The 16,933-nt window shown below is 33.2% G+C and overlaps 2 protein-coding genes across 2 annotated transcripts; both read right to left on the reverse strand.

Annotated features, from left to right (window-relative positions):
* Positions 1–96: 96 nt before the first annotated feature.
* Positions 97–4,662, reverse strand: LOC107917774 (MLO-like protein 14). Its single transcript, XM_016847083.2, has 16 exons — positions 4,073–4,662; positions 3,828–3,949; positions 3,665–3,722; positions 3,347–3,582; positions 3,156–3,272; positions 3,000–3,060; positions 2,769–2,863; positions 2,496–2,570; positions 2,303–2,388; positions 2,147–2,196; positions 1,854–1,894; positions 1,518–1,688; positions 1,368–1,403; positions 1,084–1,151; positions 938–998; positions 97–826 (listed from the first exon to the last, which is right to left on the reverse strand). Exons 1-16 carry the CDS (start codon positions 4,080–4,082, stop codon positions 530–532), a joined length of 1,584 nt encoding a protein of 527 aa, XP_016702572.2. The 5' UTR covers positions 4,083–4,662; the 3' UTR covers positions 97–529.
* A 4,519-nt stretch (positions 4,663–9,181) lies between these two features.
* LOC107918060 (CBS domain-containing protein CBSX5) lies at positions 9,182–11,059 on the reverse strand. Its single transcript, XM_016847563.2, has 2 exons — positions 10,509–11,059; positions 9,182–10,312 (listed from the first exon to the last, which is right to left on the reverse strand). The coding sequence occupies exons 1-2, from the start codon at positions 10,880–10,882 to the stop codon at positions 9,475–9,477; spliced, it is 1,212 nt and encodes a 403-aa protein (XP_016703052.2). The 5' UTR covers positions 10,883–11,059; the 3' UTR covers positions 9,182–9,474.
* Between the last annotated feature and the right edge of the window lie 5,874 nt (positions 11,060–16,933).

Below are 16,933 nucleotides of genomic sequence, written 5' to 3' on the forward strand. Positions count from 1 at the left end.
TATATTTACTATTTACCATTTTCATATGTTTGGAATGTAAGAAAATACAATGCAAGCTCATGCACATATAATATTTATGCAATTAACAACCACAAATTAGGAGAATCAATTGTAATAAACTTCATGAACTCCTTTTCTTTGTTTACAATTCGTGCTACTACCTACATGTTAGAATCTGTGAATCTGTGAACCTATGAATCTCGTTTCTTTGGTGAGGATGAACCAGAGGGGAATCCAAAGAAAACCGTGAGCTTATAAGGAATATAATTCAAGCACTTTGCATATGATTTCCTCATGCATTCAGTTATGCAAAGCCTAAATATTATTAATATTTCACTTTGTTGTTCTCTTCTCCGTATACCTACAGTTATTATTAGACAATTGCCGTGCTATTGTGTCATTCTCTTATAACAGACACAGTCACATAGATGATCTTTGTAAGTCATCCTTCTGAAATCTAGAGATAGTCAAATGGGAAACAGTCGTAGGCAGTCTAAGAAGAGGTGTACAAAACCGACTCAGAGTTTCATTAGAAACTGCCAATGGTGCGTCTGGATTTAACCTTAGCTACTGGTTGCAACTCTATGTCATTGAATGTACTATTGCGGGGTTCATGCGTATCAATCAAATGGTGGTAATCTTCCTCGACTGATGTTATTGTGTTTGTATCTGTCATTATGATTGAGCATGTTTCTGTGTCTATGGTTGACCTATCAGTGAAACGCGCTAGCCTTCTCCTTCTCCTCCTCCTTGCCTCCTTACCCCATCCATGGATTGTGTTCCTTATCCCCTGCGGAAGTAGGGCCGCCTTAAAGTTTGTTCCCATCTGAAAGGAGAGTTGCTATTGGGATTAAACGCACAAAAAAGAAGCAGCTAAATCACTGGAAAATGTTAAAACTCATGGCTGAAGTTTGATGTAAATGAACAGTTATAATACCTGAGTGACCAGAGCATAGAGTGGCAAAGTGATGTAGCTGCATATAAACTGCGCAATAAACCTACAAGATACGGACAGTAATTTAAGGATAGATAATAGATGAAATTTTTACGATGAAACGAAGACTAGCAAAAACATATTCATACCCCATGATAACTCGTATGAAAACAAGCGTATGGTTGCTGATTAAGCATGAATTATAGCCAAACTCCCACTGCAAACATATCAACAGACTGTAATTACAGTGCCAAGATCCTATCCTATATATCCTTACCTATCATATCAGATTTTGATTCTTATGTTTAGATTTCATGTTCTATTTTGAAGGCCTTTTTACTATGTGAAATTACAGAAATCAATGGAGAATGGGACATTCTATCAGCCTCAACAGTATTATTAGATATCGGTCCAGTCGGGAAAGAGAAAGTACCCAGACCCAGAAAAATGAAGCCAGTTCGAATGCATTCTGCAGAGAAATGACAACAAAAACATTAGTTCGATGAAGAAGAAAGTGTAATAACTAGGCAGGCAAATGGAGTCTGAAATGTGTATATTGACTGCATTGCTTTAAACAACAAACCTGGAATAAAATGAAATGGATAAGGGACAACAACCATTCTGGCTTCTTAAACCAGAAAAGTTCATCCCGAGGCGTCAGCTTTGTTCCAGTAAAATAGCCCGTTATCCCAGCACTCTCCAGTGTCAAGGTTGCCATGACATTCTGCAACTTTGCTCCCACGAGAAGAACAAACTGCATACGAAGTTATAAACATGCGATATCAGAATAACATGAAAGATTAACTCTTATGCTTGCCCTTCAAACGTTCATTTGCCGGATTGTATGCAAGCACCAATAAAGATTATAGTCAAAGGAACCAAAACAAATACCAGACGAGAAAAAGGGCGAAAGACTTACAGTAATGGGAATGATAGCTATCCAGAAGTAAAGATTAGAGCCTGTAAAAAGGGAAAATAGCCAAGGAATCGTGAGTGTGAATTGGCAGAACAGCCCATAATACGAACGCGCACCATTCGAAAGTTCAGACAGGCAATAGTAAGAGAACAGTCATTCCTACATAATCCTTTGTGCCTTAAACAAGCAGCAAAAATGGCTAACTTGAAGGGCAAGAAATCTATTACTCTTGATAAAAGTACAGCCAAGCAGCACAAACATAATTGATTTGATCTCAATCTTGCAATGTGCAATACCTTTCACATTGAATAGTATGAAGATAACAACAAATCCCCACAACGTAAAGCTGCAAGAAATTAAACCAACAGATCATTAGCAGCCAACAATGACAGGCTTCATTGATCATATGACTGAAAATAATCAGAGAACTTCTCTATGAAAACATTACTTGCCTAACGCCAACTATCTTTTGAAATTCTTCCTCCATAGAACGACCCATGTAGCTATGAAAATCATACTTCAGGATCAGGTTGTGATTCTGCCATAAATAGGGAAAAACCAAAGGCATAAACATTCATAAGCTGTTATCGTTCCATTGTGAATGTTTGGCATCAAGAGATTTTCACCATTTAAATTAAAAATTACCACGATGAACCCTTTGCGGAGCGTCAAATAGTCTGCACGAACGACTGAACACCCAAATTGCCGAAAGAAACATATCTGCAAGTAGAAAAATAAAGAATCTATAACAGAAAAAAATTCATCATTCTCAAGTGTAAGTGAAGTTGTTTAAAGCAATTAATGCCCTTCAAAGATCTTACATTAAGAGAAAAAAAAAAAGCAGATAGTTGAAGGAACTACTTATTCAAAGAGTAAGAATGACAACTTCAGCAGCAAGAAGAAATGTTCTGTACCTACCACCCAGATAACAACTCGATTTTGCGTCAAGGGGTTCGCTCTGTGGTTTACGATGAAAGCCATTTGTCTTTCCATTAACGACTGTCTATCTTGTCCTGCAACAAGTAAACCATGATCATCATATAGTATCTTGAAATTTTTTGAAACATCGTCTGCATAACTTTGATCACATGTTTTGTACAACATCAAACTATTATCTGAACCTACTGAAAATATACTGTTTGGATTTACCAGTTAAGAAACCAAATTGGTCCTTATGAGCTTCATTCTCCCATGCTCTCCAGCTACGAATCTGCCAAATAGTTATTCGAAAGGTGAGAAAAAAAATAGCAACTTAGAACTGTTAATGCTTTTAGAAGAAGTAGAGTTGCTTTACAAACGACCAACCTTCACAATTGCAAGTAACATTGTTAAGCAACTGTAAGCTATATGTGTGATTGCCATTAAAAAGATGAAGCGATGCAACCCCTCGAGAGCTTCATACGAAACAAATGGTTCATGATCCTATAGAACAGAATAATTTAATGGAAGATGGTGTAGAGAAACATGCAAAGGGCAAATATGGATTAGTTACATGCCTCTTTGCAGGTAATGGTATTCATGCCTTTCAAAATCCTCGGAAATGAGCGAGAAGCGGAAACAATCGAAAGCTGAAGTTCCTTGGAAGAATCATGTTCATTTTCTTCAACAATGTCAGACCAGGAGCATGGTGCAAAGGAACTATCATCATAGAACTTTGATGGAATACAAATATTAGCTATTGACCTTGAGGTTGCTGTTAGAAGGAGCGACATAAATCCGAGCATCATTAGCTCTGAAGGAAAAAAAAAAATTAATGGTGAATATGACAATGGCACTCTAAATCATAATCAGGAAATAACATTTTCACACCATACCTTCTTTCATCTTCTCCAAAGCTGCAAGCAGAGATTTTTTATCAGTTCTCCTTAACCACTGCAACAAAAATTTATTAAGTACATAAGATGAGTGTGATGAATTTATTTGTAAACAAAAGCTACACAAACATGATTGAAAAAAGCTGAAAACAGGGAAACTGACGTTGGTTAGTTGGTGAATAGAGCGCTCCACAATCAAAGAAACTGCAATAAAGACTGACAACACAGCAGCAAGAGCCCATGTTGGGGTTATGGCCACTGATCTTTCTTCCTCATTCTCCCCATCTAACATAAAAATCAACAAATTATGATGTTTAACCTCAAGAACAAAGAGAGAAAATATTTCCAAATCTTCAACACTTTGAATCCTCTCAGATTTCAGATTAAAACAAGAAGAATGTACTGTACCCAAGTTCATTTTATTCTCCCTGCTTTCAAACTTGTGGGAAAAAACCCAAGTTTTAGCATCAATCAAGGTGGAAGCTTGTTTGAGTTCTGAGTCTGATAATAAAGTCTGATACCATGAAAGCCAAAAACTTTAAAGACAGAGTTAACAGACTTTTAATAGTTTTTGGCCTCTCAAATATTCAAAGCTTCTTCTCTGTCTGGAGTCTGTATTCTCTTTGTGTATTAAATGTCCAATTTTTGCACGACCAAACAAAAAAAAGGAAGAATGAAATAGATAATTAACGGAAGAAACAGACAAAGCAACCGAATCTGGAAGAACCTAATTTTACAGTTATATCAGATCTCCTTTCTAGCAAAAAAAAAAAACTTTTATATATTAAAAATTGCCTCTTAGCTTCTTGGGAAGTAAAAATGGAATTTTTAGAAAGGTTTTGGAAAGAACAAATTAACGAAAGAGTGGAAAATGACAATGCTGATGCACGTGGAACAACAAGAAGACAGATCTCGCTTTCTTCATTCTCTCTGCAGTGATTTTGTAGCTTACATTAGTTTCATTTACAACTAATTTTCAGCTTTAATTTTGCAACTTTTGTAGGAACATTTCCTCCCTCTACAACCTCCTTTCTCCAATGGTTTCTTTTTACTTTATTTATTTTTAAAGGTAAATTCATTAAATAATAAACACTCATTGTAGATGATAAAATATAATTTTCATCAATACAACAAAAGTTTTAGCCTCGGCATCAATAAAACATGACATATTAACAATTAACTTTGTCACAACTCAAGTACAAAATGTAATTAGAGTGATTGCAAACACTTAATATGATAAGGAAATCAGCATCGGGTGGTCCAAAGCGAGCAAAATTCACCAAGAAAAAATTAAGCATTCTCCAAACTAGAGAGGACGACAACATAAACATCTCTAAAACCACTTGTAAAACAAAAGTTACATGCATAAGCAAAACTAAAAAAACTTGATACAAGAGAAGACAAAAACTTTTAAAACTGAAAACTTATTAAACAATAGAAAAATAAATAAATAAAATATAAAACTTAAGAGAACATGAGTCCAAATCGACTCGTTAAATTATTTATTATTCTGAAATACGCTTAAAACAGAAACAGATTAAGAAGCTAATGAAGAGCCACTCACTTTCTAAGAAAAACTACAGGTGGCCAGTGGAGTTTTAGGTCCATCACAACTTGTGAAGACAATAAAGCTACTTACAAAATAGATTTGCAAACTGAAAATAGAGAAGCCATGTGGACTGGATGAGAAGAATAAAGAAAGAAATGGTTGGTTGGAGAGAAAAAAGGCGGACGATAGTCACCTAAGAGGCTGACACCGCTAGGTGGCGTTGACACCGCCGCTAAGCAAAACAAAATATAAGAAGAGTTTTTAGGTTTTAATAATATTTTTTACTTTATTTTTTAAAAGGTACAAGTAAGTAGAATTATTTTTATTAATAAAGTATATTTTAATTTTTATAATTTTTTTAATAATTTGATGTTATCATCTTATATAAATTTATACAATTGTCTAATATTAAATTTATACATTATTAATAAACCATATAATGATGGTTATAACACAAATTGGAGATGATTGATTATTATGGTTCATATCGTGAGTGAGCGAAAATTACCAAGTTTAGAGGTTTAAATATGTGGAACAGATTGTTGGCAAGGTAAGGAATAGGTCTCTTTAAGGGGTATTTATAAGGGATGGAGGTTTGGTGTGGGTCTCGGTTATTGAGTTCTCTCTCAAATTGCAGTGCCAAGATGGCGTCTGTTAGCCTAGGATAATGTTTAAGCCAACATTTAAATTGTGTGACCTCGCTGAGTGTAATGTTTTAGGCAAGGCCATGAGGCTGAGCTCTTCCGGTGAAGTCATTGCAAGGTTGTGCGTTGTCAAATTTCTATAATTGTTAATTGTTCTAGCGAGAAAAGTCTAGGATGAGGGTATAACAATTGTCCATCTAGACCAAAGGCAGATTATAAAGTGGCCTAGCTTGAGTCAATGTCATGAGCGATGTTAACTACATTCATTTGACAATGCTTTCATAAAGCTTCAACATCTTTAACTCGAATCTGTCGCCGGAACAGGGTTATAAAGCATTATCGAAGTTTACAGAACAAATAGACAAAATTTCACATCATATTATATTTATATTAGAAATCAATCAAAATCATACATATTGTCCCTTATATGAGCCCTTGAGGCCCAAAATACGCGTTAGAAATAAATCGGGATTAAATCGGGTACTCAAAGAATTTTTCAGAAAATATTAAAATTTTTCAAAGTTGTAAGGGACACACAGCCGTATGGCCAGGCCGTGTGACTCACACGATTAGGAAACACGCTCATGTCTCAAACCGTGTGGACTAGAGGTGCTCATGGCCGGGCCGGGTTCGGGTCAGGCCCAGAAAAAATTTCAGCCCGCATCCTAGGCCCAGCCCGGTCCGAAATATGGACTTGAAATTTTTTCTAGGCCCGGCACGGGAAAAATTCCTAAGCCCGAGCCCGGCCCTTTTTTTTAATAAACACCAAAAAATTATTTTAAAAATAAAAAAATAAAAAAAGTATTTTAAAAATAATTAAAAATTAAAAATAAAAATTATTTATTTATTTATTATATTCGGGCCGGGCCGGGTCGAGCTCGGGCCAAAAAAGTGGTGCCCGAAGCCTGGCCCATTTTCTAAATGGGCCTCTTTTTTTCCCAAACCCATATTTCGGGCCTATATTTTTACCCGAACCCTCCCATATTTCAGGCGGACATTCATAATAGGGACACACGGGCGTGTCCCAACCCATGTCCATGCCTGTGTGAATATACTGACTTGGGACACACGACCAAGCCACACGCCTGTGTGCTAAGCCGTGTGAGTATACTGAATTACGTCAGGCGGCCAAATCACACGTCCGTATGCTTTCACAAAATTTAGAATTTTACCATAAATTTATCATCTTTTCAATTTAGTCCCTAATTGATAATTTCATCAAAATTCTCTTTACAAAAGTTGTTTATCTAACAACAACCTTTCATTTTCTATCATAAAACCTCAAAATTCAAGCATACTCTTCCATGGCAAAATCCTAATACTTTAACGGTTTTGCAAATTAATCCCCGAGATAGTTAGATTAAGCTATTACGATCTTGAAAATATAAAAATTATTAAAAACGGGACAAAAATACATACCTAAATGAGTAAAAATAAGCTTGCTAACTTCAAGCTCCCATGGCTAGGGTTTCCATCTTTTTTTTTCTTTTATTTGGTAAAAGATGATGATATTAGATTATTTTATTTATTTATCATCATTTATCATTTCTTTTTCCAAAATTAACCTTAATAATTTATTAAAGTTCCAATGATGAATAATCATTCTTGTCCACTAACTACTCTAAATGGTCTATTTACTATAGAAGGACCTTCAATTTAAAATTCTATAGCTATCTAATACCTTTAGCTATTAGAATTCAATTTTTACACTTTATGCAATTTAATCTTTTTTATCAGATTAGACATGTAAACAATAAAATTTCTTGACGAAATTTTTATGCGATATTTCTATCATACTATAGACCATAAAATAATATTAAAATAAATTTTCTTCCGACCTCGGATTTGTGGTCCCAAAATTACTGTTTGGATTTCACTAAAAATAGGCTGTTATATGAAGTGTCATTTTTATTCATTGATCGTCATGCATTTGTATTAATTGGCTTTGGACATTTCGATTGGAATTGTTAGGAATGCATTGTTTCTATAGCAATCGTTTCGTTTGGAACTCCCATTCATATTTTGGCCCAAATATCTAATATTTTTTAAAATGGATTAGTGGTTGAACAGCCAGATAATCGATTCTCGATTCAATCTTGATTTAATCAGTTTGATAATATAAAATAATAATTATAATTAAAAATACTTTAATAAGCCCAACTATATTTTGGACTTCTAATTTATAGCTCATTAGTAAGCCCAACTACTGCTAGCCGAAAACCCTTAATTTTATCGCTTCACGTTTCATTTTCCTGCTGCCGCCTCTCATTTTCCTTCTTCGATTCATTTTTTATTTTCATAACGTTTCGTCTTTCACTTTACTCTATGCATGTATTTTCCCTTTTCATTCTAAGTCTAGGAAAACCACTTCGCAGTTTAAAGAAAGTCTTAAGGATTCAATTCATCTCTTTCTCTTTCGTTGCTCTAGTTTTCTGGTTATTGATACCCACTGCTCAAATATAGTCACTTTACTCCGGAGTGGTTTGATAATAAAAAATACAAGTTCAAGATTAAAAGAAGTTAAAATTTGAATAATTATAAAGATTGAACATCAAATAAGTCATTATAGCTAAAGTATTGTACGTGGAATCTGCGTTCACGACAAATGGTGGAATTCCGGTGACAAATTTGACCTTGATCGTAGTCTCAAATCATCCTTAAAGAAAGCTACGAAATAACTCTTCAAACACGTGTGACAATAGGATCATACTTGTTTCCAGCTCGGGAACGTGCGTCAATGGTGTGCTGCCAACGTAAAAATGTGAGCAGTTTTCCAGCGAGAGAACAAAGCACATACCAACTGTTCTTCATATCCTTCCATCAGTAATTATTATAAAAATACCATGAGCTTTGCATGAAACCAGGTTGAATATAAAATTCCACTTCGGTGACCTCAAAATTGGCTTTGCATGAACCAAAACAAACGCTAGAAAAAGGCTAGAAGGGGTTGGTTTGATCTTTGGGTAGATATTTTGGTTATCCATCCTTTTCATCACATTAATATATGTTCTTCCAAAAAAAAGAAAAAACCCACCAGCTAGATTGATGAGACTAGATTTCACAAGATATGGGTACACTATCATTTTCTTCCCACCATTTTTGTAGTCCTAATTTAACCTAATCTTTTGTCTGCTTAGAGAACAGGAAACTATACAACATGAGACAATAAATAGGTTTGAATTCCACTTCTTTCTTTGTTCTTTTTAACCAGGATTTATCAGACACAGATTAGAAAGAAAGATCATTCATAACTCTGGTCTATCTAATAGTTGGAAGACACGGTGAAGAGCTTCACATTTGGGCCCCATTTTATCACTTTTGAGCTGCTCCTTAAGGTATTTATTTTATAGCTGTAAAGTTGTAAGAAAATATGAAGAATTGGCCCTTTGGGTCCATTGATACATTTATATACGCTTTTTTATGACAGCAGGCAAGATCTTGAGCCGTCTTTTTTCAACTTTTCTGGTTTTTTATTTCATAGGACTACCTTTCAAACATTAAATAATGAGAAGAATCTTTAAACAGATTCATGAAATTAAAGGTGAAATCTTTTGCCAAACTTTTAAGTTAAGGGATTAGCAAAAGTTTTAAACAAAAGCTTTTCTCATCATTTTTTGTTAAGCTATGGTTTCCAAATGTTCCCTGAAAACTTTTAACATGTCAGAAAATGTGACAATTCCGACCAAACGACAATCATCTTCTATAACCCAAACATAGTTAACTCTATGAGAAATGGCTTGGATCATCACTGCAACTAATGAACTCTTGGGATGGCACACAATTGCCTCAGCTGTTCTCACCATCCTGGCTGAATAACTCATTGACCTACTATATCTTCCGGACCTTGGCAATGGTGAGGCTGCCATGGATTCTTCATCAGATGATGATGATGAGAATCCACCACATGACATTGACATACTGAAATGTTCAAGCATTCCATTCAAGTTTCTCTCCTTCAACCTTGATGAAACGACCCGAACAAGGTCTTCCAGTGGACCTCCGCAGTCGATGTAGGCCATTAGATCCCCGGAGGACAAGGTCTTGACGGCTGCTGCCACCGTCTCGTCGCAGCAGGCCAAGGTGAAGGGAGAAATTTCTCCAATCAAACAGCCTTCACTGTCAACCACAGCCACTGAAGTTTGGTCCACAAGGGATCGAGAAATGGCTCCTATGGCTGCAGAAGCAGGGGAGTGGTACTCAATGGTGAGGATTTCAGAGCTGATGATGCCAAGAGTGTCGATGGAGAAAGTAGGGACAGGTGAAAAGAGGCCAATTGAGCTGAGTAGGAATCTAATCACATCTTCTTGAGTTAACCAGCAGAATTCACGGCCTTTGTGGACAGTGACCGTCGGTGATGGCTTCTGGTGCTGTTTTCTCTTGTTGCTGAGCTTGGTTTTGATTGGTACCACAAGGTTTTGAGCTCCTTCAAGTATAAGATCTATTGCTTTTAACAAGCTGAAAACAAAAAGAGAAATAATTATGATTAATCACTTGAAATGAATTGGATTCCATCAATTGACAGTCCCAAAGATAAAACAAAAACTGGGAAAACGTAATAAAAAATAAAAAAAAACCCATATAGCCATAAACATTGAAAGAAGTGAAGAAAATCCAGAAACAAGAAGAATCCAAACATGTCAATTATCAGTACCTGCAAGACGGTTCCACATGCAAAACAAGGCCAGGAATCTTAGGCAAAAGCACTGAAACAGGCTCCTTCAAAGCAACAGAAGGTGACACCAAGTTTTCATCTTTGCAAAGATAACAAATCACATCAACCATACAAACTTTGCCTACACATCTACAATCATCATCATCATAATTATCGCAAAAACCAGCAGCCGACTCAAACCCTGAACTGGTTTTAGCCTTATGATCGCAACTCCACACACTAACGAAGTTATCATCCGAGGTTTTCAAGACCTCAAGAGCCTCAGCAATGGTGGATGTTACTGAAAGTGACCTCAGCGCTGGCTTGCCAAGACACAAGTCAGATAACTCATGTGACAATAACCTCACTGCCATGCAAAAGAATACTACGGAAAATTGAGTAACCAAAAGAGAGAAAGAAAGGGCTTCTTTCTTTTTTTCTTTTTCTTTTTTCTGAATTTTGTTTCTTGATTTCTTGAGGATGGATGCTGATACCGGCGAAGGTTGGGGGTATATATAAGAGAGGGGGGTTGGAATTTGTTTGGAAAATGAAGGGCAAGAGGGGAGGTACGGTATAAAGTACAAAATTAAGGGCAAAAACAATGTAGGGTCCATTAAGCTTGTCTTATAATGTGAATAATTGAGATTACAGATCAGTTGTCAAGTTGTAATTCGGTCAAGCCATCGGTGCCTTGAGTTTATAGTTTTATATTTACAGTAAAGAGTTGGGTTTACTTTATAATCTAACACCATGTTTTCTCTCGTATTTTTATGTAAATTATTTTTTTTTCTTTTCAAAATAATTAAATAACTAGATTTAAATGTAATTACTCATAATTATATAGCTGTGACGTGTTTGATTAATCATTGTAATTGATAGATCTCATTAAATGTAATTGAAACATTAAATTTTAATTTTCAATTTTTAAGAAGCTGAAAATTAAAGTAATTACAATATAACTTTCCAAACACTCGTATAATTTTCAAACAGTTAATTTTTTTTATAAAATTTATATTAGAAGCATAGTCACATATGAATATGTACAAGCTTGCATCAACAAATTATAAAAAAAAATATTCGTAAGAAGTTATATTATAGTAATTATTATTTTTTTAATTTAAATTATACAACTGTATAATTGTAATTTTCTGCTATCAAATATGACACGTGTAATTGTATTACATTTTGTTAGTTAAATATGCCTAGAGAATATAATTTCTTGTAATTATAAGAGAATGTAATTATTACTCTATAATTACACTTCTATTCAATTACACTGAGTTGTTCAAATTTACTCTATATAATATTTTTAATAATTCAATTACACTATGTTAGTGGGTTTCTTTTTCTTTTTTAAAGATTTAAAGCTAAGATTTTAGAATATAAAGTTTAGTATTAAGTTTTAGCGTTTGAGTCGAGGATTTAATATTTAAGGTTTACAATTTAATGTTTAAATTTTAGATTTCAGGATTTAAAGTTTAATATTTAGGATGTATTTAGATGGGAAATTTAGAGATTTTTAAAATATTAATATTTTAAAATACTATCAATTATAATTACATTGTTTCAATAAATATTTGTTTTAGAAAAGGGTAAATTATTGGAATATCTTGAGCTAAAAAAATAATTATAAAAGAAGAACTAAAAATAAATAATATAAAAATACAATATGAATATTTTAAATTTGTAAAAAAATTAAAATATATATATTAGAATTAAATAGAAATGATAGTTTGAAATTTAACTTCTTCTTGTACAAGCATAGGTATCTTTTATCTGTTTTATGATCTGTATAATCTAAGACTTGAACTTAGTTCAAATACGTAGGAAAGAAATCCACTTTCACTTCTTCCAATCACTTGCTGGTTTTGAAAGTTAACTTTTTACATTGTGTATTAAATGCAATAAGATTATAAGAAAATTCAAATAACCATTCTTTTTTTAGAATTTTAAAAACCTCAAAAATTCTGAAAATTTTAAACACATCTTTAGGATTGAGTTGAGTATTGAGGTAAATGATAGATTGTGAGGGTAGGGGTACCTTTTAGATTTTGCCTATCCTAATCTTCTTTTTCAAATAACTTTGGTTTGGTTGAAATGAAAAGATTGAAGTTAGAGAATTTTGATGTCTTAAGTTCAGTACCACGTTGGGTTTTCTTTAAAATTTAGCTTGAGTTTAAGTACTATCATGTTTGAGTTTAATTTTCAATTCGATTGTGTTTTATACTATGTTGACTTTAGTTATAACTATTCAAACATGTATTATTTGTAACTATACATATAAAATTTATTTGAAAAAATGACAATATTCGACTAAAGTATTAGTCTAATTCATTTCGATACTATGGCAAACTTCTAAAGATTTCATGTTCGAGTAATGAACTTAAGTGCATAATACCTTTCTATATAAGTTAAGGGCTTAATTTTAGTACTTCACGATTTGTATAATGCTCCATTTGGGGAAATGGATTTGAAATTTTGGATTTAGATTTTATTTTTATGTGTATGGTAAGAAAAAAATGTGTATATCATAGATAAATATAATTGAAAAAATATAAAAATATAGATATGCTAAATCCAAAACTATTCTAAAATTTTCAAATTCATTACTAAATAAACATTTAAAAAATCTAATTATTTTAAAAAAACCATATTATATTTCTAGATAATTAAAAGTTGACTTTTGGGGATTTAAAAAAAAAAATTAATTTTGTATACAATCATATCAATCTTTTGTAGCAAAGAAACTAATGACTTGTAATCTTGGTTAGTTGGATTTCATCATTGAACTCTCCAGATTTTATTTCTTAATAAATTGACATAATACCTACTCTAATTTGTATCTAAACTTAACATGTGGAAACCTCAACTTTTCTTCATAATAAATCACTCATTCAGCAACCAATTATCAATAAATAATTCTAAATAATTTGTTTCATCTTTCTTTTTATAATTTTGTTTTATGCCAAACTAAATACATTTTCCAGGCTAAAAATAAAAGGTGAGATGGATTCAATTTAAAAATAAATAATAATAAAAAATAAAGCGTAAGAGTTTTGAAATTGAACAATTTCATTATAGGTTTTGATACAATAAATATGTTCATAACTCATTCTCAACTCATAAATAAGAGGATAATGCGCTTCAGCATACTCAAAACCACGTCCTCCTATATTAACAATAATATTCATACCAGTCAAGCTAATACTCAATCAACACTATTGCTATGTTTTATTATTATAATTAGATAAATGGCAATTTCAATGGTCTGATTTGTTTCTTAGCAAATTAATATTGTGAAATTGACCCTTCAAATTTATTTGGCAGAAACACATAAATCCCTATTTATTTGTGTGTATTAATTGATTGTTTTTTGTTACCATATTAATTAGTAGTAGCCGGAAATTTTTTTTAATTTTTTTTGCGATGGAAAAAATAATAATGAATTGTACAATTTCTTTATATGAGAAAAGGTTTTTTACAAAAATAATCTAAAAAAATAAAAAATAACCAAAATAGTATTTTTTTTATTTACGAAAATGGTATAAAATTTTAAAAAAACATAAAAGTTAAAAAAAAAAGTTGGGGCCCTGGTGGAGGGCCTACCACAGGCGGCACCAGCCTCTTATATTAGGGGGGGACCATTTGGCTGAAGGAGAGGAAAGAAAAGGAAAGGAGAAGAAAGAAAAAGAAAGAAGAAGAAAGGAAAGGAAAGGAGAAGAAAGAAAAGGAAAGGAGAAGAGGGAGGGAAGGAAAAAGAAAGAAAGAAAAAAAAATAAGCAAACGTATTTTTTTTTGTTTTATTTTAATTTTTTTGTATTATTTGTATAAAAAATCTATGTTATGTACATTGTATGTGTTTTATTATTTTATTTAGCATATATTTTTTTATAAAATTTATTTAGCATGAAAAAACCCATGTTATGTACATTCTATGTTGATTAGATATATAAGTAATGAAATTTATTTAGCATGTTGTAATGAATTTTTTTACAAAAATAGCATTAAAAATAAAATAATAAAAAACATGTTTAAGAAAACATAAAATACGAAAAGAAATAAAAAATGGAAATAGTATATTCACTGAAAGTAATAAAATCCAAAAATAAGAAAAATACGAACAATTTATTTAAAATAAAGGTTTTTTTACTAAATTTATATAAAAAATACACTAAATTAATACATTTTAAACATAATGTACTAAAATAATGTAAAATAATAAAATACGAAAATAATATATATATTTGAAAGTAATAAAATCCGAAAAAAATACGAACAAATGGCTGAAATAAGAGTTTTTACTAAATTAATACATTTCAAACATAATATACTAAAATAATGTAAAATAATAAAATATGAAAATAATATATTTTTTGAAAGAAATAAAATCCGGGGAAAAAATACGAACAAATGGCTGAAATAAGGGTTTTTTACTAAATTTAATTAAAAAATTACAGTAAATTAATACATTTCAAGCATAATGTACTAAAATAATGTAAAATAATAAAATACGAAAATAATATATTTTTATTGAAAGAAATAAAATCCAAGAAAAAAATACGAACAAAGGGCCAAAATAAGGGTTTTTTTAAAATTTATTTAAAAAACATAGTAAATTAATACATTTTAAACATAATGTACTAAAATAATATAAAATAATAAAATACGAAAATAATATATTTTTTAAAGTAATAAAATCTGGGAAAAAAATATGAATAAATGGTCGAAATAAGGGTTTTTTACTAAATTTGTTTTGAAGTTGCAGGCATCGCAATGGCTCGATTGATTAACGATGATCCTCACATATCTGATGCGGCTAATAATATGGTAATATATTATTATTTGTTAATCACGGGTTCTATTAAAAAATGATATATGTAATATATAGAAATAAATCATGTTATCCAAATATTTATTTTCTGTAATTTAACACTATCAGGGCTCGTACCGTGTATTAAGGGGCTGGGTGAATGGTATAGGATATCCCCTGGATGAACGATTGAGGCCCTACTTAGAGCAAGCTGGATTCAGGTTAGTAGCATTGATCCGGACGTTGGACTTGCGGTACGATTTAATATCTGCACTAGTGGAGCGGTGGGGCCCGGAGACCCACAATTTTCATTTTTCGTGTGGGGAGTGCACAGTGACCTTAGAGGATGTTGCACTGCAACTTGGGCTCCCAATCGACGGAAGTCCCGTAACGGGAGTAAGTACATTTGCTGAGCCAGCTGCACTATGTTATCAGCTACTAGGAGACTCGCCTAACGATGATGAGTCAAATTTTACGGGTTTGAAATTTACATGGCTGAAAGCCAAATTTGGACAATAATCAGCTAATGCCACTGAAGGAGAGTTGATATGCGCTGCTCGAGCGTACATCATGCATATTATAGAGGGAGTACTGATGCCCGATTCAAACAACAACAAGGTTCATATCATGTACTTACCTCTATTAGCTTATTTGACCAATGTTAGCTCGTATAGTTGGGGCTCCGCAATTCTGGCAGTGTTGTATCGGGAGCTTTGTAGGACGACAAAGCCTGCTGTTGCAGACATGGGCAGATGCCTTACATTGTTGCAGTCCTGGGCGCTTTATCGGATGCCATTTTTGGCATCGGTTACTCACCAACCATATGTTTATCCACTAGTTAACAGGTGATAAAATATAACTTGTCATTAATTGTCAGGATACTATATTGACTGATGTTACCAGTCATACTATATTTTTTTTGTAGATAGAGTATTTATCCGGGTATCAAGAGGTCGTACACTGTCCCGATATACCGACTGATGATCGAACAACATGCCGAGGAAGGGATAAGCTATTCTAATATTCGTGACATGTTACTTTCTATATCTTACTCACACCGAGTTAAATTATAACCATGTTATTAATCATGCAGTTTATATGGATGTCATATCGTAGACCGAAAATTGCAGCTATGATACCCTCATCTGCCTACGTTCATTCTCAAATGTGGTGCACTAACGCACCAATTATAAATTTCAATGTAGTAGAGTGGTACCATAGGGATCGAGTGCTACGACAGTTTGGTTGTGTCCAATATATCCCGGATCCGCCATACGATGTGGGGGTGGTTCACGGCATCAACAAGAGAGGAAAACCGCAATTGAATTGGGGGTTAAGCACCAGAAATTTGTTACGCTGTGGAACGATCGGATGGGTCGAATACCTTAGATGGTTATGGCTTCCGATTTGCAACCATCATTTGAGTACATACAATGATACTCTAGTTGCAGAAAGCTATATCTACTTGGAAGGCAATCGACTGTAGTCCCCCGCACATGCAACGACCTGGGGCATACGAGCCAGCGGAGCCTGCAGTAGATCATGGTCCCGAACCAGAGCCCGAGCTGGAGCCTGAGCCAAATCTCGATCAATCACATTCACATGGGGATTCACA

Source organism: Gossypium hirsutum, chromosome D01 (genome assembly GCF_007990345.1).
Source record: "Gossypium hirsutum isolate 1008001.06 chromosome D01, Gossypium_hirsutum_v2.1, whole genome shotgun sequence".
NCBI lineage: Eukaryota > Viridiplantae > Streptophyta > Magnoliopsida > Malvales > Malvaceae > Gossypium > Gossypium hirsutum.